General features: G+C 39.0%; 1 protein-coding gene across 1 annotated transcript in view; it reads left to right on the top strand.

Moving 5' to 3' along the window:
• TXLNB (taxilin beta) overlaps positions 1-23,946 on the top strand; it is a 64,081-nt gene extending 40,135 nt beyond the window's left edge. The window contains exons 8-10 of the mRNA XM_004740315.2: positions 4,926-5,018; positions 21,214-21,309; positions 22,563-23,946. Coding sequence (XP_004740372.1) covers positions 4,926-5,018; positions 21,214-21,309; positions 22,563-23,432 — 1,059 coding nt within the window. The 3' untranslated portion in view covers positions 23,433-23,946. The remainder of the gene's footprint in view (positions 1-4,925; positions 5,019-21,213; positions 21,310-22,562) is intronic.
• Positions 23,947-26,370: the final 2,424 nt, after the last annotated feature.

Raw genomic sequence — 26,370 nt, forward strand, 5'->3', positions numbered from 1 at the left:
CCAGAGTTAAAAGACTCAACTCTAGAGTTACAACTCAAGCTCATCTTTTAGGTTAGTACAGAGCCACCACATCATGGTTGTGGGGTGAGTGGTAGGCAGTGGTCACTCTAACCAGAGGTGGGCAGGAGGAGAGGAGGTGTGACCTCACAGTCTTGGAGACAGTTCAGAGAATCAGAGCGGGACTCCTTGCCCTGTCTCTGCCTCATTAGCAACACAGAGCCTTGGGGGGTACAATAGATGATATTTGAGCTCTTCATTGTCCGCGACAAGCAATCTCTACTCCTCTATACTAAATGGTGATAATGAGCCTGAGAAGGGTAGGTTAATACCACTAGACTCTGGGCTAGGGTCATATCTTCAGCTGGCATCTAGGCGTTTAAAGACCTGTAGAATAAAACATAAAGGTGTGATCCAATATCCCACCAATACCCCCTCAAATTCGAAAAAGCTTCTACCAGGGGTTTTTTGATGTGCCCATGTTCCTCGCTTGTCCCTCAGTACTGGACTGAGTGACTGAGTCCAGGGACCAAGATCAGAGTCCTGGCTCTTCTGCTCAGAACTTGTCTGACCTTGTGCAATTCATCTGAACCTCTCTACACCTAAATTTCTTTGTCCATAAAACAAGAATATTGTAATACCTCAGTGATCCCAAGCTGGAGTTCTCCGACCTCTGGGAGCCTCATCAATTTTCAGTATTTCCAAAACATAACATCATACAAGGCATCAGCTACTGTCTAACATATAGTTGTTTTTGACATTCTATCAGCACTCCCTCAGCAGCTATGGAGGGCAATTATTCACGTGTTTGGTTAAGTTTATAAAAGGAAAATGAGTAAATGAATATGTAATATATGCAGTTTGTTTTCAAGTTATGCATGCAAAGCACTTAGATCCATGCCTGGCCCATAAGAAGTATAATTAATTCAACCAGTATTGATTGAGTACCCACTCAGTGCTCAGCCAGATTCTAGGTGTTGGAGATATACTAGTCAATAAGAGAATCAAAAGTCCCTGCCTAATTAAATTTGCAATCTAGTGATAATGATAATTTTAATTAACATGCTAACAATTAGTGTATGAGCTAATACAACTATTATTTCATATGTAAGGATCTACATAGGGATATATGAGACAAAAGGAGTCTGTAGGGGCAAAAAAAATTTGAAGAACAGCTAGAAAAGACGATCTCCAGACCCTGTCCAGCTCTAGTTCTTGAAGGCAGAGAACTTCCAGGATTGAAGCAAGTGGCCCCAAGCTAGGTTGACCTTGACTTATCCTCTACTTTCCATCATGTGGGTTCTCTGCAAGGACCCTCCCTTGTATGTCTCTTGTCTTCAAGGCACTTTTCAAAACTCCAGTAATAACTTAATCTTCAAGAAGAATATAGAGGTCCCCAAGTCCTATGTCAAATCATGTTTAAAGTTCTTGAAAAGTAGCAACATTATATTTTTAAAACCTTTAAACCTTGAGAAACAAAATCTACTACAGGTCAGTGTGCTTAGCCTTTAAACACTTCCTTTGGTTTTACAGTTTCTTTGAAGGAGCGGGGTGGTCAGAGACAAAGGTCTTAAGTCCATTGAGACCACTTCTATGGTCTGGGCAAGGGAAATAACAAGGACAGATTGTGTTTTACTAGACAAAATCACTTTCAGCCATAAAACAACAGCTTGCCAGTTTGGGGCATGGTTTTCACTTAGGGAAGGGATGTCTGGCTCTCAATTATACAAACCAAGGCAACAGAGTAAATGTCAGCAATGATCAATGGGATGCAATTGTCACTACAAATAGAGTGTTCACTGGATCAATACGGATGAAGATGGTGGATGTGGAAAGTCAGCAGTACTAATGACGCAGCCACAAAAATACGGCCCAAGGGGGAAGATCACCGAGTAAATTGCTAAAGATAGTAATCATAGCCTTTAAACCCCAAAGTCCTCACCTTCCGTAGAGAGGATAAAAGGAGATTACTCTGCAACTACTGTAATAACTGGACTTGTTCCCCAAACAAATCTCACAGGTTTGCTAAGACGATTCCTAGACACGCTTCTATTTCCTATATGCTATGAAAGTTTGTCATTAAAATTCGGTGCTCATTAAAAGAAGGTATGTGTTGCTCACTCAAAAGTGAAAATGTTGGAGCAAATTGTTGTTTTTACTGACCCTAAAATGGTTTGTTCCTATTTCTGCCTCTGGCAGAAGTACTGTGGATGACCTCTGGATGTCCCTTCCATGCCTCTCTGCAATACCAAAATAAGAGCAGGCATATGACACATGAAACCAAACATGCACCATGTCTGCATAGTAGTGAGAGGGGAGGTACTACCAAGCAAACTGGCATAAAGTAAACAGGAAGTGCCCCTTTTTAGTTAGTGTAAGTAAAGAGCCTTAGGGTTGGTTACCTGAGAAAAGTATAATCCACACAGCTTTTGCCACCTACAACAAAGAGGTCAAATAGGAAGAAAAGCTGAGTATGAAAAATAGTTCTAAGAAGGGAAATGAGGACTTTAACTGTTTCATGGGTGTTGAGTTTCAGTTTTGCAAGATGAAATAGTTCTGGAAATCGGTTACACAACAACGTGAATAGAAGTAACAATACTGAACTGTGCACTTAAAATAACTGAGATGGTAAATCTTATATTACATATAATTAAGAAAGAAAGAAAGAAAGTTGAGGGGGAAAAAAAGGAAAAGAAAGAAATGGTCCCTAGGAAAAAGCCAGGAGAAGGGGTAATGAAATGAGACACCACTTCCTGGCACTCGGGGTGTGTCGGCCTTCTCCATCCCACAAGAAAACAAGAGGAAGAGAAACAAAATCTGCCCAATGTATACACCCGAAAGAACGTTCTGCCCAAAGGAAGGGCAGAAGCTGACCAAGCTGGGTGCGGCTGTCCCTGCTGATACTGACAAGGTTGTGCCCAGGAGGTGGGCGGCACATGCGCCCACTCCCGCTCCTCCTGTGGGCAGTCTGCGACTCCAGGGCTGCAAGAGTGGGTTTGGGAGGACCTGCCCAGGAGACTGGAATATCTGCCACCCTCCTGTAACTCTTCAGGAATTACTGAGCAGTGTGGAAAAGAAAGGAGAGAAAGTCAGAAAAAGAAGCTTAACAGGAGATAGGACCAAGAATGCAAAGGAACGGATTTTGTAATAGAAGGTGAAGAAGATCATCCTGGAGTAGCTGTTCCCACCCTAGACCACTAGATCATGTGCAGTGTAGGTAGCCAGTCCCATACAAGCTTATTCTCGGATTATGGGGCTTGACCTACTCAGGGCCCTGAAATCAACTCAGTGGATCCCAGCAAGTACTTTGAAAAAAACAAAAACAAAACAGAATTGAATAGGTAAAGAGTGTGTTGCACATAATGAGTTAACGCTTGTCTTATGTGCTGTGTGTGTGTGTGTGTGTGTGTGTAAAACCCTGGTGTACCTTCCTGGCCATGACTTCCCTGATGCTCCTTTACTCAGGCTTCTTTAACCTGTGTGCCAAGGAATCACGAGAAACAAATTTTAGACCACTAGAGTTGCCCTGTCACATATTCACAGAGCTAAGGTGTGATTTTAAGGTGATGGTCAGCCATTGTTTGACTTTGGGAAAATTTATCCCGTGGAGAGGTTTTATATTATCATTTCATTGTTTTTGTTTACTATGGTAAAAGCTCTGCTATTCTAAAACATTTGAGAATAAGCCATTCTAGATAAGCAGATTTTCTGGGATCTAGGAGTTCAGTCCCATACTCTCTCTACCTCTCACCCCCAAGACTAAGAACTCTCCAATCTATTGGCTTCCAGTCATTTGTTTTTTTCTGCTTTTGAAATGACAGTGTCACAAGTACCACCAGCTAGTCATCTGGTGCCCATTTGAGGAGTTGGAGCTGCTCCAGGCATCCAACAGTACCAAATACTCATTTGAAAATTCAGGCTTTACTAAGATGTACCATCTATATTAAATCTCCACTCACTCAAAGCATGCTATTCTAAAATCATTTTTGAAAACAACATTTTATTATTGCATTACTGTCTCTAGCAACACACTCTTTTTCCTTGCCCTGCTTTATTCCTACCCCAAACACAAGCCTTGGAATAAGGATGTAGATAGAGAGGTACAAGGTACCACTCCCATTGTGAGCCACACACTTGCCAACCCTAACCCATATGATGTCTAGTATTTTATGCATATTAGAAAAGGCATTCCTTCCTCAAGACTCATTCTTTCCATCTGTAGAAAACTGGTATAATAAACTGATTTTGATGAAAAGGGACATTTAACTGCTATTGGCTAGAACACTGTATTCATAAACATACAAAACCAACTTGACTAAAATGTAAAGGGCGGCTGCTCAGTGTGGACCAAGCTGTATAATGGCAGCCATTCATGTCTGGTCCACCTTTTCTACCACTTCTTTTCATTCTTATACATTCGCACTCCAGGTAAGTGTAAGGCTCGCCTTCTCCACAAAAACAAGGCTCACGTGATCACCTGCCATGTTCACTTCCTTCTCTGACTGGCACTGTCCTTAATGGAGCTGGCACTTTGTATTCACTGTCCCACAGTCAAGCTGTCTTTGAGACTATCTTCCTATCAGGAGCACAAGACTCTCAAAAACAGTAGTCATGTGTTAAATGTTTTTGTACATAGAGTCAATACGTAGTTCAGTGCTCAATAAAGGTTTGTTGGTAAGTTATGATATAATGAAATGGCAAAGACACATGCTATTTTTTCATTTTTCCTTAAAAATGTACTTCAGTCATACTCACTGACTTAGGTTATTCTCATAGTAAATTAAAAAACTGAACATACTACTAATATTGTATTGAGAATTCCCTTAAGTCATTTTTCTTCTCAAATAATGAACAACGACATGTTGTTTTGTTCTGGAAGCATTCTGAAAGCAACCCTAAAATGGATCCACTTTTTTTCATATTTACAGCTTACCCTCTACTCTGGAAGATTTGAAGAGTTCCAGAACACATTAACAAAAAGCAATGAAGTGTTTGCCACTTTCAAACAGGAAATGGATAAAGTGAGTATTACTTATCCCCCACAAAATCCTAATGTTTTCTACTTTGACAGGCAATTCTCCTTTGGGTTTTTGGGGGTATTTGGGGGGGTATTTTTCTCTCATTAAGATACTTCAGTGCATTTCATAAAGTAATGAAACATTTACACATGCAAATAAGATTTAGACTGTATTTTTTATTGGTAAGTATTTTTCTGATGAATTAATCTCAGAAAGAGTCCAAAAACACTAGGATACATTTTCACTCTGAGAAAGAATATTTTCCTTTTTTCGGCCATGGAGAGCAAAGGGGTGGGGGTGGGGGGAAGACAAGAACTGGCAATTTAGCACTATATTGTTTATACTAATTTTTTTAATCTTATTTTTAGAGACTGAAAAAACAACTTTCATAAAAATATGCAACAGGAGAATTTTAGAATAGAAAAACCATTTCATGCAATCTTTCTTAGAAGAGAATATATGTAGTACATTATAATTGACAGTACCTTGATTGAGAAGGAAGCCTGTATTCAAATTCTAGGTGTGTTGTCATTCCTCAAGTAGCACTAGACAATCCACTTAACTTCTTTCCAATTTTATTTTTCTTATATACACATTAAGATACCATTTCCGTTCCCTATTTTACCAGATTGTGAAGTTCAAATATAAATTAGTGTGCCTTTCAAGGGTTTTAAACTTTCTTATAATCTTTTACAAATATAAGGTGCTAAATATTATTATTAGACATAATGTTTAAATTTTATTCAATACAATATTTTCCCAAAATAAAATCAGTATCAGAACTGTGTTTCTTAACAGGCACTGGCATTAACTTTTTTCAAGTGCACAAAGCATCCTTTTAAAGACATTTTCTTGGGGCATCTGGGTGGCACAGTCAATTAAGCATCTGCCTTCAGCTCAGATCATAATTCCAGAATCCTGGCATCAAGGCCCACATCAGGCTCTCTGTTTAGCAGGTAGTCTGCTTCTCCCTCTCCCTCTGCTCATGCTCTCTCACTTGCTCACTCTCTTTAATAAATAAATTTTAATTTTTTTTCTTAAAATTATATGATAAATTTCACAATTCAGTTAACCAACATAAATAGGTGAATACTTGTTAAAATTATAACTTATTCACTCCAAGATGGCTCTATCTGTTTTTCAAAAATCTTTTTTTCACTATGGAGTGTTAAGACTAGAATAAATATTAGAGTAGAAAAGTGTTTTTGCTTATTTCAAAATTATTTTTGAGATTGGAATAAATATTAAAACAGGAACTTTTAATCTGGAATTTATTTATAGACTTTTAAAGTCAACTTGAGAATTAGCGCGCGCACACACACACACACACACACACACAAACTGATTTGCATATTGTATTTCTTTGAGTGTGGTTCCATAGATTTCATCAAATTCTTAAAGAGGTTGCTGACTTTAAAAAGTATCTAAACTACTAACTTGTTAAGATGCTCAAAATTAAAAGCCATTCAAGTCTCTCCTAGCTTCTCTATAGAGCCCAGGGGCTAACAGCCTGGGCCCAGTCTCTGGCCTCCAGGCATACACAGCCTCAGACAGCATGGCACAGAGCAGCAAGTGTCCAGGTATGGTTCTTCCAAAGAAACTGCACCTGATTACATGCCTGACCTTCACTTCGTCCAAGCAGAGCAGAGATCCAACAAAAAGTTTCAGGCTCAAAAAAGAGGGGCTGCATTTTATTAACATCTGTATCTTCTGTACCCAGCTCCTTACAGGTTACCAGCAGATACTCCACATATGTTGTATTAAATGGAATGAAATAACTCTAGTCCCACTCTTCTGCTAACTCACCTGAATATTCTTTCACCTCTTTGAGCCTCAGTTTCCCCACTGATCAGTGGAGGTGAAAACAGAACCTTCCTTATGAGACTGTTTCAAGGATGAAGTTAATAGTGCATGTAATCGCATTATATGAATCCCACCACACTCTACAAATGCAAAGACAGGGAGCAGGAAGACGGTAGTGGAGTAAGAGGATCCCAGGTTCATGTCATCCTACAAACACAACTAGATAGCTATCAAACCATCCTAAATACCCTAGAAATTGACCTGAAGACTGACAGAATGAACTCTACAACCAAAAGGAAAAGAGGGCAACATCAAAGAATGTAGGAAGTACAGAGGGAGCTGTGGTCATAGAGAAAGGTGAGAGAGTGACAGAGAGGAGCACACAGGGGAATGCACAAGGAGAGCATTTCCCCAAGCCATTGGCTTGGAAAATGAGAGGGGCTAAATTTTGTGAGTTCTTGCAACCAGCGGGTCTTAAAGCTTGGACTTTTAAGGCCAGCAGTCTTGGCTGGAAAGAAGCACACAAAAAAACCAGGGTAGACAATGTGGAAACAGCAATGTGAAGAGCACCTGGGGCACACAGTGAGGAGATTATTCACTCTTCTCAGAGTGTGTCCCTGAGGGGCAGCGTTCACTGAAACACCTCTCCAGAAACAAAGGAGCTGGCCAGCACCATTTTCCTCCTCTGCCCCTCAGCATAAATGCAGAGCTACCTGCAGGAAGCAGCACAGCACAGACACCAGCCACCACAGCACACACTGGAGACCTTCCCTGAAGCACCAGGCTCTGGGCACTAAATGACCTTTGCTTTATAAGGCCCTTATTTTCAGGAGCAGAAGACATAACTGGCCTTTATAACACTGAGAAGAAGACTTAAACAAAATGTGAAGATGGAGAAATTGATCCAAAATGAAAGAATAAGATGAGACCACAGCCAGAGACCCAAGCAAAACAGATATAAGTAACATGCCTGATGGAGAACTTAAAGCAACAGTCATAAGAATACTCACTGGCTTGAGAAAAGAAGAGAAGACACCACTGATATCTTTTCATCAAATCACAGAGATGAAAGAGTTTGAAAAGAATCAGAGATGAAGAATGCAATAAATGAGATTGGAAACAGGCTTGTTGCAATGAACATCAAGCTGGAAGAAGCAGAAGGACAAATTAGTGACCTGGAAGACAAAGTAATGGAAAGTAAAGAAGCTGAACAAGAGAGAAAGAAGACTCGTGCAACATGAGAATCAACTTAATCAGTGACTCCATCAAACGTAATAACATTCATATTATAGGAGTCCCAGAAGAAGAAGAGAGAGAAAAGGGGACAGAAAATTTATCTGAGGAAATAATAGCTGAAAACTCCCCAATCTGGGGAAGGAAGCAGATACCCAGATCCAAGAGACACAGAGAACTCTTATCAAAATAAACAAAAGCAGGCCAGGCCAACACCAAAACACACTGTAATTATATTTGCAAAATATAGTGATAAAGAAAAAAAATCTTAAAAGCAGCAAGACAAAGTCCTTAACTTACAAAGGAAAAGCCATAAGGCTAGCTAGAGCTTTCTCAACAGAAACTTGGCAAGCCAGAAGGCAGTGGCATGATACATTCAAAGTGCTAAATGGGAAAAATCTGCTCCTAAGAATACTCAATCCAGGAAGGCTATCATTCAGAATGGAAAGAGAGAAAGAGTTTCCAAGACAAACAGAAACTAAAGAAGTTCATGACCCCTAAACCAGCTCTGCAAGAAATATTAAAGGTAACTCTTTGAGTCCAAAGGTGAGACCTAAAGTGAGAGTATAAAGGCAGGAAACACAAAAGCAGTGAAAATGAGTATTTCCATAAAAATCAATTGAGGAACTCTCACTAAAAAGGTATAAAATATAACAACATATATATAAAACGTAGGAAGGACAGGAGAAAAGAATGAGTTCAATCCTGAATGACCATCATCTTAATATAGACTGCTATTTGCAGAAGAGGTTATATATGAACCTAATGGTAATCATTATATATCAAAAATCACTAATAAACATGCAAAGAACAAAGAGAAAGAAATCCAAATACATCACTAAAGAAAATCAGCAAAACATGAAAGAGAGAGACAACAAAGGATCAGAGAAAATCTCCAGAAACAACCACAAAGCAAGTAATGAAATGGCAAAAATACATATCTATTATAAATAATTTATTTGAATGTAAATGGACTAAATGCTCCAATCAAAAGATACAGGAGTCAGAATGGATTAAAAAAACAAGACCCATCTATCTTCTGCCTACGAGAAACTCATTTTAGACCTAAAACACCTGCATATTGAAAGTGAGGGGGTGGAGAAATATTTATCATGCAAATGGATGTCAAAAGAAAGCTGGAGTAACAAAAGTTGTATTAGACCAACTAGACTTTAAAACAAAGACAGTAACAAGAAAGAAAAAAAAGGGGGGGGCTCTATATAAATAATAAATGGGACAATCCAACAAGAAGATATAATAATGGTAAATATTTATACACCCAACATAGAATCACACAAATAAATAAAACAACTCATAACAAACATAAAGGAATTAATCAATAATAATACAACAAAAGTAGGGGACTTTAAGTTACATCAAGGCACAGATCATCTAAACAGAAAACATACAAGGAAACAGTGGCTTTGAATGAAACACTACACCAGATGGACTTAACAGATATATTCAGAACATTCCATCCTAAAACAGCAGAATATATATTCTTTCCAAGTGCACGTGGAACATTCTCCAGAATAGAGCACATATTAGATCATAAAATAGGCCTCAATAAATACAAAAAGATTGAAGTCATTCCATGCACCTTTTCTGACCACAATGCTATGAAGTCAAAGACAAGAAAAATTTGGAAAGACCATAAGTACATAGACATTAAACAGCAGTCTACTAAACAATGAATGGGTCAACCGGAAATCAAAGAAGAAATTTCAAAATACATGGAAACAAATGAAAATGAAACCAAAACCTTTGGGATGTGGTAAAAGTGGTCCTAACAGGGAAGTACACAACAGTACAAGCCTATCTCAAGAAGCGAGGAAAATACCAGATAAACAACCTCATCTTACCCCTAAAGGAGCTATAAAAAGAACAAAAAGGCATAACACCTGCAGAAGGATGAAAATAATAAAGATTAGAGCAGAGGATGTGAGGGTGATCTGGCCGCAACATCTATCACCCCATTGATCACAAGGGTTGATTCAGTGGATGTGGCTGGGTAGGTGGGTGTCGCAATAGAAGAGGGACATTCTTTAGTCAGGGATATACGAGCAGTTGCACTCCCCTGCCAGAACCCAGATAAGCTCTCAAGGTCCATTTGTAGGCAAAGGTGGGGTAGTCAAGCTTCCAAGACTCCAGACACATCCAAATGAGGTGCTGCATGTGGTAGTCTACTTTTCTTTAAAAATAATAATTAACACAATTAATAAGAAGAATAAAGATTAGAGCACAAATAAATGATATAGAAACTTAAAAAAAAAAAAACAATAGAATAGACCAATGAAAGCAGGAGCTGGTTCTTTGAAAAAATTAATAAAATTGATATACCTCTAACCAGACTTACCAAAAACAAGAGGAAAGGACCCAAATAAGTAAAATCAAAGACGAAAAAGGAGAAATAACAACCAACACCACAGAAATATAAACAATTATAAGAAAACACTGAAAAACTATATGCCAACAAATTGGACAACTAAGAAATGGAGAAATTCCTCGAAACATATAAATTATCAAAACCGAAACAGGAAGAAGCAGACTGATAACCACCAAAGAAATTGAATTAGTAACTAAAATACTCCCAACAAACAAAAGTCTGGACCAGATGGTTTCACAGCCAAATTCTACCAAACATTTAGAGAAAAGTAATACCTATTCTTTTCAAACTATTCCAAAAAATAGAAGAGGAAGAAAAACTTCCAAACTCACTCAACAAAGCCAGCATTATCCAATACCAAAACCAGATAAAGACATTGCTTAAAAAAAAAAAAAATACAGGCCAACTTTCCAATGAACACAGATTAAAAATTCTCAATAAAATATTAGCATACCAAACCCAACAATACATTTAAAAAATCATTCACCATGTTCAAGTGGGATTTATTCTTGTGTTGCAAGGGTGGTTCAATATTTCCAAAGCAATCAATGTGATACATCACATTAACAAAAGAAAGGACAAGAAACATGTATGATCATTTCAATAGATGCAGAAAAAGCACTTGACAAAGTATAACATCCACTCATGCTAAAAACCCTCAACAAAGCAGGTTCAGAAGGAACATACCTCAACATAATAAAGGCCATATATGAAAGCCGACAGCTAATATTACCCTAAGTGAGGAATAACTGAAAGCTTTCACTCTACAGTCAGCAACAAGACAAAGATGTCCACTCTCACCACTTTCATTCAACATAGTACTGGAAGTTCTAGCCACAGGCATCAGACAGCAAAAGGATATAAAACACATCCAAATCAGAAAGGGAGAAGTCAGACTTCCACTATTTGCAGATGACATGACACTACATATAGAAAACCCAAAAGACTCCACCAAAAAACTGCTAGAAATGATCAACAAATTCAGTAAAGTCATAGAATATAAAATCAACACACAGAATATGTTGCATTTCTCTGCACCAATAATGATTCAACAGAAAGAGATTATTAAGAAAACAATCCCAATCAGTATTGAAGCAAGATGGCAGAGGAGGAGATATATATATCATCAGGTCCCAGGAGTTCAGCTAGATGGTTACCAAACCATCCTGAACAGCTACAAATTCAACAGGAGATTGAAAAGAAGAGCAGCAATGCTAGGAACAGAAAATTGACCACTTTCTGGAAGGTAGGATGTGTAGAGAAGTGAATCTGAGACAACATAGGGAAGAGAAACTGTGGGGGGGTAGGGAGCCAACTCCCAGCAAGCAGTAGAGAAACACTGCACAAAATTGGAACTTTTAGGAATCTACTCCACTGAGAAACGTCATTCCAGAGGCTAAGCAGGGGTGGAGCCCTCCTAGGGACAGTGTGGCCTCAGGACCCACGGGATCACAAAAAGACCAGTGCTGTCTGAGTGCAGCAGAGCACCCAGGAATCAGAGTGGGGAAGCTGGCTGCAGAGAAGGAGCTGGGGCGGGGGTGCTTTCAGCTTGGGGTTACCTTAAACTGTGATCTGAGGCACAGTCAAGCCACTGCTCTTTGAGCAGTGACCCCAAAAGTGGCAAATCTGGAGAGATCCCTTCCTTTGTCCTCTGGGAGGAGTGGCAAGGGAACAAGTGGCAGGAATCAGCTGGTTTTGGAAACTCTGAATGGGGCTGTGCACCAGAGATAGAAACACTTGGTCAGAGTGCCTGGGTGGCTCAGGGGTTAAGCCTCTGACTTTGGCTCAGGTCATGATCTCAGGGTCCTGGGATAGAGCCCCACATCGGGCTCTCTGCTCAGTGGAGAGCCTGCTGACCCTTCTCTCACTCTTCCTGCCTCTCTGCCTACTTGTGATCTCTCTCTCTCTCTGTGTCAAATAAATAAATACATAAAATCTTTGAAAAAAAAATAAAAACAAAAGAAAGAAACACTCAGTCACAGGCCAGGTGAGCTCAGAGTGTGGCTAGAGACGAGGGGGTGAATCTCTGATGGTGAATTAAGGAGTGGGGCCCAGAGCTCTCAGTTCATAAGGGGCTGGAAATTGGGAGGGCACCATTTTCATTCTTGTCCTCCAAAGCAGTACGGAAAGCATTCAGGGAACAAAAACTCCCAAGAGCAAAACCAAACAGATTGCTTAGCCTGGCCCCTGGCAAGGGCAGCAATTCCGCCTTGGGCAAAGACATTTGAGAATCATGGCAACAGACCCCTCCCCCAGAAGATCAGCAAGAACATCCAGCTAAGACCAAGTTCACCAATCAATAAGACCTGTAAAACTTCAGAGCTACGGGAATACAGCACATAGAATTCGTGGCTTCTTTCCCATGATTCTTTAGTCTTTCAAAGTTAAATTTTTTATTTTTTTTCTTATTCTATATTTTTTTATTTTTCTTCTTTCATATTTCCTCTCTGTTCCACTGAGCAGAGAGCCCGATGTGGGGCTCTATCCCAGGACCCTGAGATCATGACCTGAGCCAAAGTCAGAGGCTTAACCCCTGAGCCACCCAGGCATTTTTTTTTTAAGATTTTATTTATTTATTTGACAGACAGAGATCACAAGTAGGCAGAGAAGCAGGCAGAGAGACAGGAGGAGGAAGCAGGTTCCCTGCTGGGCAGAGAGCCTGATGCAGGGCTCATTCCCAGAATCCTGGGATCATGACCTGAGCCGAAGGCAGAGGTTTTAACCCACTGAGCCATCCAGGGACCCCTATTTTAACGTTTTTAAACCATTTTATCTTATCAGTACCTTTTCAATAATCTTCTTAAATTTTCGTTCTTATAGTCATATTCTATCCTTTCATTGTATTTAAACTTATTTTTGTATATAAGTTTTTCTTTCTTTAAAATTTTGGAATACAGTTTCTTCTAACAGAGCAAAATGTACCCAAAATCAAGTGTATGGCCCTGTTCTATTCACAAGTCTAATATGTATGTATGTATGTATGTGTATATATATACACATACATATAATATATATAATATACTATATGTATACTATATTATATAATGTATATATACTATCTATAAATATATATTTTATATATATAAAATATATATATGTATATATATACATATATATATTATTTTTCTCCTCCTTTCTTCACCCCTCGGTTTTAGGTCTCTTCCAATTTGTTTAGTGTACATTTTTCTGGAGTCATTGCTACTCTTTTAGTATTTTGTTCTCTCATTCATCTATTCTTACCTGGATAAAATGACAAGGCAGAAAAATTCACCTTAGAAAAAAGAACAAGAGGCAGTACCAACAGCTAAGGACCTAATCAATATGGACATTAGTAAGATGTCAGATGATGAATATCAAGGTGATAGCTGGGCTTGAAATAAGCTTGGAAGATACTAAAAAATTCCTTTCTGGAGAAATATAAGAACTAAAATCTAACCAAGTTGAAATAAAAAAGCTCTTAATGACAGACAATAAAAAATGAAGGCTCTTACTGCTAGGATAAATGAAGCAGAAGAAATAATTAGTGATATAAAAGAACAAGTGATGGAAAATAAAGAAGCTGAGAAAAAGAGAGATAAACAACTATTGGACCACGAGGGGAGAATCTGAGAGATAAGTGATACCATAAAACAAAACAATATTAGAATAATTGGGATCCCAGAAGAAAAAGAAAAAGGGGGGGCAGAAGAAATATTGGAGCAAATTATAACAGAGAATTTCCCTAATTTGGTGAAGGGAAAAAGCATCAAACTCCAGGAGGCACAGAGAACCTCCCAAAATAAATAAAAAATAGGTCAACACCACATTACCTAATAGTAAAACTAACAAGTCTCAGTGACAAAAAGAAAAATCCTGAAAGAAGCTCGGGACAAGAGGTCTGTAATATACAATGGTAGAACTATTAGATTGGCAGCAGACCTATCCATAAAGACCTGGCAGGCCAGAAAGGACTGGCATGATATATTCAGAGCACTAAACGAGAAAAATATACAGCCAAGAAATATCCAGGTTGGCTGTCATTGAAAATAGAATGAGAGATTAAAAGCTTCCAGGACAAACAACAACTAAAAGAATTTGCAAACAACAAACCAGCCCTACAGGAAATATTGAAAAGGGTCCTTTTAATATTTCAATAAGAAAGAGAGAGCATAAAAGTAACAGACCAGAAAGGAACAGAGATGATATACAATAACTGTCACCTTACAGGAAATACAATGGCACTAAATTCATATCTCTCAATTGTTATCCTGAATGTAAATGGGCTAAATGCCCCAATCAAAAGACAGGTATCAGAATGGATGATTAAAGAAAAAAAAAAAAAAAAAGACCTATTGATATGTTGTCTGCAAGAAACTCATTTTAGACTCAAAGAAATTCAAGAAACTCTTTTTAGACCCAAAGACACTTCCAGATTTAAAGTGAGGGGGTGGAAAACGATTCACCATGCTAATGGATGTCAAAAAAAAGCTGGGGTAGGAATCCTTATATCAGATAAATTAGATTTTTAAGCCAAAGACGATAATAAGAGATGAGAAGTACACTATACATACTTAAATGATCTAACAAGAAGATCTAACAATTTTAAATATCTATGCCCCTAACAAGGGAGCAACCAATTATATAAACCAATTAATAACAAAATCAAAGAAACACAGAGACAATAATACAATAATAGTAGGTGACTTTAATGACCCCTTCCCTGAAATAGATCATCTAAGCAAAAGATCAACAAGGAAATCAAGGCTTTAAATGATACACTGGACCCAATGGATATCAGAGATATATTCAGAATATTCAATCCCAAAGCAAAAGAATACATATTCTTCTCTAGTGCATATAGAACGTTCTCCAGAATAGATCATATCCTGGATCCCAAATCAGGTCTCAACCGGTACCAAAAGACTAGGATCATTCCCTGTATATTTTTGAGCTACAATGCTTTGAAACTAGAACTCAACCACAAGAGTAAAGTTGGAAAGAACCCAAATACATGGAGGCTGAAGAGCATCCTACTAAAGAATGAATGGGTGAAGCAGAAAATTAAAGAAGAATTGAAAAAATTCATGGAAACAAATGAAAATGAAAGCACAACTGTTCAAAATCTTTGGAACACAGCAAAAGCAGTCCTGAGAGGAAAGTATATAGCGATACAAGCCTTTCTCAAGAAACGAAAAGGTCTCAAGTATACAACCTAACCCTACACCAAAAGGAGCTAGAGAAAGAACATCAAAGAAAGCCTAAACCCAGCAGGAGAAGACAAATAATAAAGATCAGAGTAGAAATCAATGAAACAAACAAAAAGAACAGTAGAACAAATCAACAAAACTAGGAGTTGGTTCTTTATATGAATTAATCAGATTGGTAAACACCTGGCCAGACTTATCAAAAAGAAAAGAAAAAGGACCAAAATTAATAAAATCATGAATGAAAGAGGAGAGATCACAACCTGCAACAAAAAAATACAATTATAAGAACATATAATGAACAACTATGCACAAGGAAATTTGACAATCTGGAAGAAATGGATGCATTCCTAGAGACATGTAAACTACCAAAACTGAACCAGGAAGAAATAGAAAACCTGAATAGACTGATAACCAGTAAAGAGATTGAAGCAGTAATCAAAAATTTTCAAGAAGCAAGAGCCCAGTACCAGAGAGCTTCCCAGGCGAATTCTACCAAACACTTAAAGAAGAATTAATACCTATTTTCCTGAAATTATTCCAAAAAATAGAAATGGAAAGAAAACTCCCAAACTCATTTTATGAGGAAGCATTACCTTTATCCCAAAACCAAAGTCCCCATCCAAAAGGAGAATTACAGAACAGTATCTTTGATGAAAATGGATACAAAAATTCTCACCAAAATAGTAGCCAATAGGATCCAAAATTACATTAAAAGGATTTTCACCATGACCAAGTGGGATTTATTCCTGAGCTACAAGGTTGGTTCAACATCTGCAAATCAATGTGATACAATACATTAAAAAAAGAAAGAACGAGAACTATATGATACTCTCAATAGATGCTAAAAGAACATTTGACAAAGTATAGCATTCTTTCTTGATCAAAACTCTTCACAGTGTAGGCATAGAGGATACATACCTCAATATCATATCATAAAAGCCATCTATGAAAAAACACAGAGAATATCATTCTCGATGGGGAAAACCCACAGCGAATATCATTCCCAATAGGGAAAAAACTGAGAGCTTTTCGCCTAAGGTCAGGAACATGGCAGGGCTGTCCACTATCACCACTGCTATTTAACATAGTACTGGAAGTCCTAGCCACAGTTATCAGACAACAAAAAGAAACAAAGTCATCCAAATCGGCAAAGAAGTCAAACTCTCACTCTTTGCAGATGATATGATACTTTATGTGGAAAACCCAAAAGACTCCACTCCAAACTCCTACAACTCATACAGGAATTCAGTAAAGTGTCAGGATATAAAATTAATGCACAGAAATCAGGTGCATTTCTATACACCAACAGCAAGACAGAAGAAAGAGAAATTAAGGAGTCGAATCCATTTACAATTGCATCCAAAACCACAGATACCTAGGAATAAACCTAACCAAAGAGGCAAAGAATTTGGACTCAGAAAACTATAAAGTACTCATGACAGAAATTGAGGAAGGCACGAAGAAATGGAAAAATGTTCCATGCTCATGAATTAGAAGAAAAAATACTGTGAAAATGTCTATGCTACCTAAAGCAATCTACACATTTAATGCAATCCCCAGCCAAATACCATCATTTTTTTTTCAAAGAAATGGAACAAATAATCCTAAAATTTGCGTGAAACCAAAAAAGACCCCAAAGAGCCAGACAAATGTTGAAAAAGAAAACCAAAGTTGGCAGCATCACAATTCCAGACTTCAAGCTCTATTACAAAGCTGTTATCATCAAGACAGTATGGTACTGGCACAAAAACAGACACATAAATCAATGGAACAGAATAGAAAGCCCAGAAATGGACTCTGAACTCTATGGCCACCTAATCTTAGACAAGCAGAAAAGAATGTCCAATGGAGAAAAGATAGTCTCTTTAACAAATGATATTGGGAAAATTGGACAGCCATATGCAGAAAAATAAAACTGGGCCATTTTCTTACACCACACACAAAAATAGACTCAAATGAATGAGACAGAAATCCATCAAAATCCTTGAGGAGAACACAAGCAATAACTTCTTCAACCTCAGTCACAGCAACTTCTTCCTAAAAACATCACCAAAGGCAAAGGAACTATTGATGAATGAACTCATCAAGACCAAAAGCTTTTGCACAGCAAAGGGAATAGTCAACAAGACCAAAAGACGACTGACAGAATGGGAGAAGATATTTGCAAATGACATACCAGATAAAGGACTAGTACCCAAAATCTATAAAGAACTTATCAAACTCAACATCCAAAGAACAAATAATCCAATCAAGAAATGGGCAAAAGACATGAACAGACATTTTTACAAAGAAGATATCCAAATGGCCAATAGACATGAAAAAGTGTTCAATATCACTCAGCATCAAGGAAATACAAATCAAAACCAGAGCGAGATACCACCTCACACCAGTCAGAATGGCTAAAATCAACAAGCCAGGAAAGGACAGATGTTGGCAAAGATGTGAAGAAAGGGGAACCCTCCTACACTGTTGGTGGGAATGCAAGCTGATGCTGCCAGTCTGGAAAACAGTATAGAATTCCTCAAAAAGTTGAAAATAGGTCTACCTTATGACCCAGCAATCACACTGCTGGGTATTTACCCTAAAGATACAAATGTAGTGATCTGAAGGGGCACATGCACCCGAATGCTTATAGCAGCAATGTCCAAATAGCTAAACTATGGAAAGAACCTAGATGTCCATTCAACAGATGAATGGATAAAGAAGATGTGGTATGTATATAATGGAATACTATGCAGCCATCAAAAAAATTTGCTGTTTGCAATGACTTGGATGTAACTAGAGGGTAGTATGCTAAGCAAAATAAGTCAATCAGAGAAAGACAATTATCATATGATCTCTCTGATATGAGGAATTTGAGAGGCAGGGTGGGGGGGTCATGGGGGGTAGGGAGGGAAAAAATGAAAAAGAGGGGACTGGGGGGGAGACAAACCATAAGAGACTCTTAATCTCTCAAAACAAACTGAGGGTTGCTGGGGGTGGGAGGGTAGGGATGGGGTGGCTGGGTTATGTGCTATAGTGAGTGCTGTGAAATGTATAAGACTGATGATTCACAGACCTGTCCCCCTGAAGCAAATAATACATTATATGTTAATGAAAGAAAGAAAGGAAGGAAACAATTACACTTACAAGCACCAAAAACTATGCGATACCTAGGAATAAATCTAACTGAAGAGGTAAAAGACCTGTACTCCGAAACTATAAAACACTGATGGAAGAAACAGAAGATGCCAGGGGCATGATCCCAGGGTCCTAAGATCAAGCCCCACAGCCAGCTCCCTGCTCAATGGGGAGTCTGCTTCTCCCTCTCCCTCTGCTGCTCTCCCTGTTTGTGTTCTCTTGTGCTCTCTCCCTCTCTCTCTCTCACAAATAAATAAAATAAATTCTTTTAAAAAAAAGAATCTGAAGATGACACAAAGAAATTGAAAGACCTTCCATGTTCATGGATCAGAAGAACAAATATTGTTAAAATGTCTATATACCCAAAGCAAATCTACACAGTTAATGCATCAAAACACCTACAGCATTTTTCACAGAGCTAGAACAATCCTAAAATTTATATGGATCAACAAAAGACCTGAGATAGTCAAAGCAATCTTGAAAAAGAAAAACAAAGCTGGAGGCATAGCAATTCCAGATTTTAAGTTATAATACAAAGCTGTAGTAATCAAAATGGTATGGTACTGGCACAAAAACAGACACATAGATCAATAGAATAGAATAGAAATCCAGAAATAAACACACAATTTTTTATGGTCAATTAATCTTTGACAAAGCAGGAAAGAAAATCTAATGGGGAAAAGAATGTCTCTTCAACAAATGATTTTGGTAAAACTGGACAGCAACATGCAAAAGAATGAAACTGGACCATTTTCTTATACCATACACAAAAATAAACTCAAAATGGATTAAAGACCTAAATAGGAGACCTGAAAGCATAACAATCCTAGAAGAGAACACAGGCAGTAACTTTTTTGACATTGGCTGGAGCAGCTTCTTAGATACACTTCCTAAGGCAAGGGCAATAAAAGCAAAAATAAACTATAGGGAATACATCAATACATCAAAATAAAAAGCTTCTGCACAGTGAAGGAAATGGTCAACAAAACTAAAAGATAACCCATGGAATGGGAGAAGATATTTGCAAATGACATATCTGATTAAGGGTTTGTTTCCAAAATAGATAAAGAACTTTTAAAACTCAACACCCTAAAAATGAATAACCTGATTAAAAATGGGCAGATGATGTGAACAGACATTTTCAGATGGCCAACAGACACATGAAAACATGCGCAACATCACTCATCAAGGTAATGCAAATCAAAACTACAAAGAAATATCATCTCACACCAGTCAGCATGGCAATAAAATTAACAACTCAGGAAACAACAGGTGTTGGCAAGGATGTGGAGAAAGGAGAACCCTCTGCACAGTGGGTGGGAATGCAAACTGGTGCAGCCACTATGGGAAACAGTATGAAGATTCCTCAGAGAGTTAAAAATAGAACTGCCTTATAATCCAGCAATTGCAGTACTAGGTATTTACCCAAAGAACAGAAAAATACTAATTCAAAGGAAAACAAGCACCTTAATGTTTATGGCAGCATTATGTACAATAGCCAAATTATGGAAACAGCCCAAGTGTCTATTGACTGATGAATGGATAAAGAAGATGAGGTATATTTATACATGCAATGGAATATTACTCAGATAGGAAAAAGAATGAACTCATGACATTTGCAACAACATGGGTGGAGCTAAAGAGTATTATGCTAAATGAGGTAAGTCAGTCACAGACAAACACCATGTGATTTCACTCACACATGGAATTTAAGAAATAAAACAAAAGAGCAAAGGGGGAAAAGTGAGGGGGAGGCGAAACAGACTCTTAACTAAAGAGAACAAAATGATAGTTACCAGAAGGGAGATGCATGGGGGGATGGGTGAAATAGGTGATGGGAATGCAGGAGGGCACTTGTTGTCAGGAGCACCGGGTAATGGATGGAAGTGTGGAACCACTATACTGTACACCTACAACTAACATTACACTGTATGATAACTTACTAGTATTCAACTAAGAACTTTTTTTTAAATGTAAAGACAGAAAATAAAGAACTGTCTTTGCATAACAACTTTTCAGATGTGCCCAGATAGTATCAACATTTTAATGGTAAAGAGCCTGTTTAGCTTTCCCACTGATAGTTTCTTACTCAATAATGTAAAAAAAAAAGAAGAAGAAGAAGAAGAAAAGAAAAAAGAAAGAAATCTAAATTACAAGCTTATTCCTGTGACTAAATAAAGCTACTTTTACTTTAAACTAAGGAAAATACAGTGACAAAAGAAGGGCAGACTTAAGGAGCTTCCTTCTTCCTGAATGGGCTCTGGTCCAAATAAGTTCGTTCAACACTGACCTAGATGATTCATAAATATATATGACTCTCCCCACTCAATCTTCATTCCGCAACATCAGACCTGTTTGCTTCAGCAGCTAGAAACAAAAGGACTTTTCTTAGCGTCACATATGGAACTAATAGCCTTTTTTGATATATTAAGTCTTTTGGATTAACATTAAAATATTCCAATTTCTGTAGACAACTAAGAAAATGAAGAAGTTAGAGAAGGACACAGCCATGTGGAAAGCCCGGTTTGAGAACTGCAACAAAGCTCTGCTGGACATGATTGAAGAGGTAAGAAGACTTCCCCCAACTTATTTTCCTCTGTTCAGTCCAAATACTCATACTCAGAAGATTATTATGATTGAATAGTACAAATTATAATCTTTGAAAAAGAGCTGATTTTTTTTCTGAGATGTGACCTATGAAATTATAATAAAAATATTTAGAGCAAAATGGAATCGGGTCCAGATTCACAAAGAGCTTTGTGACCCTAAGTCACCTGCCTACTTGCTGAGTCCAAAGCTGTCCTCAAATCAGCTCCATGCCTGCCCAGCTGCATTCCTTAAAGACAGGACAAGCATCTTACTTGTCTTTGAATTTCCCTAGTGCCTAGCACAAAGCAGGTGCAGAATATATTAGTGAGTTGATTTGAACCTATGAGGGAAGACAGCAGCCTGAGCACTCAGGGTATGTACTACTTTATAGACAGATGTGGGGATGTGTTGTTTAATTCTTCCAGTAGCCATTTAATTACAGATAGTATGTCAAGCTCTGTAGATGTTGAGGCAAAGGTACATGGTCCTGGATCTAAGAAGCGGAGCTTACAGGAAAAGGTCTCTCCGTATCAAAAAGTGAAAAAAAAAAAAAAAAAAAAGTCTTAAAGGGTACCAAGTAGCACAAAGGTGGGGGCAAAGAGTAAGATGATTAGGAATGATTTCATGCACAAACACACCAACATTTTGTACAGAAAAAGAGAAGAACTGAACAGTTTGAGCAGGCAGCATCATGAATTAGTGTGTGGGGAGTTTCTGTCGTTATAATTACTCTTCTAACAATTCGTCCCAAATTGCAACCAATTCCAAAGAGATGAGCTTATTATTCACCAACATAAATCAAACAGTTGCTGGAATCGCATACAGCAGTTTATCTCTAGACTAGATGAGGCACTGCTGACAGCCACGTCCCCCTCCATCTCATTGTGCCACTGGAAGACGTCTCGGTCTTGCAAGCAGAAAAATGCATGTACTTTAAGATTTTGGAGGCCCTGGGCTGGAGCAAAGAGAAGCTTTGCCCTCTTCCTCTCCCAAAGGAAAGGATACAGTGATTCAAACTCTACCCGAGTCTCACACACAATGGAGAAACAGCTGTGATGCCCCAGCCAGGTGTCTGTCCAGCCACCTCGAGCGGTCAGGCCCCAGGGTCTGGTAGACAGATTCCTGGGCAAATGGTTTTGCTCATCTCCAGAGAGCATCCTGACAATTTTGCTTTGTTGATTTATGCTTCTCCCCCCCACCCCCGCACTTCCTACTATTTTCAAATCACAGAAAGCACTGAGAGCTAAAGAATATGAGTGCTTCGTCACGAAAATTGGGAGGCTGGAGAACCTCTGTCGAGCTTTACAAGAAGAGAGAAATGAACTGTACAAGAAAATTAGAGACGCAAAAATGCCTGAAACGGATGACCGAGGTCAGCACACCTCCGACGAAGAGCCCGAGTCCGCCGTGTCTGGGGGCGTGGGGGTTGATACAAAGGAAGCCGAGAGCGTTCACAACGCTGTGAAAAACCTGGCCACAGCCTTCATGGTCATTCCCCACCCAGAGTCACCCCCTGACCTGGCCAGAGAAAGCCAACCGGAATTCGGCAGTCCTCAAGGGGGTGCTGACTCGGCCCTGCGGGAGCCGGAACAGTCCCCTCGGAGCCCTTTATGCCCTTCCCGGCCTCCCCCAACTCCTCCGGCAGAAGCCGAAGGAAGCCATGCGGCAGAACTGCCCTCCAGGCCCGGGAATCCCCCCGCGGGGTTGGGAGCACAGGCCCAAAACCCGGGTCTCCCTGCAGCAGCCCAGGCTGACCAGCCGCCCCAGAAGGCGGAGGCAGAAGCTCCCAGTCAGGCCCCGCAGTCCCCCTCCGAGGCTCCCCTCCCAGCGATGGAGGCTAAGGGTTGGGCTCCACCAGCCAGGCCAGCTGAGCCGACTCCAGCTGGGGTGCCCGCCTGTGGGCCCAGGAGGCCGCCGCCCCCACCCCCACCGGAAGCAGCGGCAGAGGGGCTGCCCCCACCCCCACCGGAAGCAGCGGCAGAGGCGCTGCCCCCACCCCCACCGGAAGCAGCGGCAGAGGCGCTGCCCCCACCCCCACCGGAAGCAGCGGCAGAGGGGCTGCCCGAAGGTGCCGACACCAACCTGGAAGGAGTAGACTAAGCTTCGCTGTGCTTCCGAAGCTCTTCTTCCTGCCTGTACTTCGTCATAACAGATTGTCTTCTGAAAAGGCATTAAGGGCTAGGTTTGTCTAAGGGAAGAGACTTAATTAGAATCAAGACATTTTCAAAGGTTGTGCAGAGCACTCTTAGCCTGTGCTATTTGTTCTCAATTTATAACCCATTTGCAGCTTTTCCATTTAACATGGGTTGATAGTATAATTTTCCCAAATGGCAACAAAACAAATAGAAAATTCATATTAGTTCTCCATTGAGATGGTATTTATTTCAGTTTCTTAATCAACAATTAGATTTGGTGTTTCAACACTTCACTACAATATATAAATATAGAAAAATGTCATGTTTCATTTTATTTCCCTATATAGTTTTGATAGGCTCCATAGCAAGTAATGGATGCCCAGGTTCCATTTAAGTATCTACCTAATATATGCATACATATGGCTGTGTCTGAATGTATATACATATATGTGTATGTTTCGGAGTATATACATATGTGTGTGAATATATACATATATGAGTTTATGTGCCTATATATACATGTGTGTATTTTATATTATATATACACATATATTTTTATATATACATATATACATACAAATATATACACATATACATATATACACATACACACACACACATATATATATTACACATACATTTCATCCCTTTTTGGAGTTCTGTCAGGTAAAATATTTAGATGGTAATCAAAAAAATCATCTATTTGCTTGGGGTGAGAGTAGACTAATGCTCTGTGAATCAGAAGTAGGTTGAGAATGCAAGTATTTAGGCCACATAATGTTGGGCTAAAACAAGTAACCGAATGGTAGATCAATAAATCCAACCAATTGGCCAATTGATCAAATGTCCAAACAGCACTCTGCACACATTGTGAGTGTGCAGAACACATAGACACAAAGTTGTCACAAGAGGTTGTAAGCAGAAAAGGAGAACAGTCACAGCTATAGACCACTCACCTCTTCCAGATGCCTCTCAGACACAACTCCGCATATTGCCTTGCTACCCCATGTAGTGAGGCAGGGACTCGTGGCTACCTGCATGGAAAGGACTGGAAGTGAGTTGTGATCCAGGGCATGGAGGGACTGAGGGTCCTCAGACTGACAGAAGGCTATGCTCTTACTCCTGCCTCCTGTGCTATAGGAGTCTTGAGAAATAATGTTCACCTACCCCTACCATGTCCCTAGCTCCCTCACTGCCATCTACTGCTCTCTTTCCAGAGGGTTTCCCACCACTTCTTGCCATCATGGCTTTCATGTATATTCTCAAAGCACCTGCACATTTTTTCCAACTTCTTCCCACCCCAGACTTTACAGGAAGTTTTACCCAGCCTTCATCTCAATTATTGCTAACTAAAAGCTATTATTTTTCCAAAACAGAAGTTCACACATGATCTTAATATGAGTGATGAAGCATACAAACCAACACATTATCTGCTTTTTGGAATTCTCTACAAAGAACAAATGGGTCCCTACTCAAAATGGTTTGAAAAATACGTAAGGACTCAGAAGAAGGCAAAAGCTAGAGACACCTGGGGTTGTCTACATGAGTATTACATTACCCTTGCTGGACAAGAACCTCTAATACCGCTGATGGCATAAGTTACTCAACCTAGGGTAGAGGGAGACTGGAACAGTGAAACTGGAAGCAAGGGAGAACAGGAGGGCAAAGAAGAGAAGAAGGGGAAGAGGAGGGAGAAAATGAAAAAAAAAAAAAAAAAAAGTCTAACCCAGCCCTACCTTAAAAGTTGAATTCAAATAGAAAAATGGATGAAGGCAAGATTCTCTACTCTTCCTCCGGAAATCCATTCTTTAGTGTCACGGGGGCTTTCTGCCAGGGGACACAAAGCATGTAGGCAGCAACCAGATGCTCCAAATATTGTAAACTGCATATAACTTGTTTGAAGGAGACAGTGAGGGTAAGAACAAAATGCTAATCAGGAAAAAAAAAGTATATCACTGTTTGAGAAACCACATATTTTTATTTTTTTTTCCCATGGATTTTTAAAGGCTTGAAATACTATAACCACAGATGATCCAGCCAAATTCAACATCACTGGAAATCTTAGAGATTTAAACATTCATTTCTTTCACAGCCAAATGCTCATCGTAACAATCCAGGAGGGTCTCCTTTCCCACTATTTACAGAAGCTAAACTTCCAAGAAGAGAGTAAGATTAGATAATCATAGTAAAGTCTCAGTCTGAATGCTTTGCACAAGAAACAGGAGCCAAAATCCAGTAAATCAAATATTCTAATACCTGGAGTTCTTTTTTTTTTTTTCCATCCAAAAATCTTTCACAGCAACACATTACTTAATACTGTGTATATCTTGGGTCGAGTTTCAATGCAATACCTTGCCTAAAATTTGCAAAGCTTAATATAGGCTCTGGAAGGATTATTTTAATATTCAAAGACTGTTTTATTATAGTCCTTTGTATTAAAATTCGGCCTTATGAATTATAACAATAACTCATAAGATCTGAAAGAATAAGGAACTTCTATTCTTTATCAAGTTCATGTAACTACTTCTAGAGATGCCAAGTCTACTTTTCAGAAACGCCAGTATTGTTTGTGTTTTCTAAATTTAAAAAATGTAATGTATGTACCTATTAAAGTTACTTCTCTTCCCAAATGCCTACTTTTGTTACTTCCATGGGTCAATAATACCTAAGAAAGAGTCTGGCTTTATTTTGTTGGTGGTGACATTTTTGGTCTCTGAGTAGAACATAAATATAATGAACACTTTGATCATCTTGTGGAGTGTGTGTGTGTGTGTGTGTGCGCGCGCGCACATGCACGCACAGTGAGAGAAAGAGAAGGAGGGAAAGAAGAGACAGAGAACATGACTGCCCAGAACTAATGAGAGAGCAAAACCCCAACTCCTCTGCCTGGCCCTCAAGCTGCC

Source organism: Mustela putorius, unplaced genomic scaffold, assembly GCF_011764305.1.
Source record: "Mustela putorius furo isolate JIRA1106 unplaced genomic scaffold, ASM1176430v1.1 tig00003863_pilon_pilon_pilon, whole genome shotgun sequence".
In the NCBI taxonomy this organism is placed as follows: domain Eukaryota; kingdom Metazoa; phylum Chordata; class Mammalia; order Carnivora; family Mustelidae; genus Mustela; species Mustela putorius.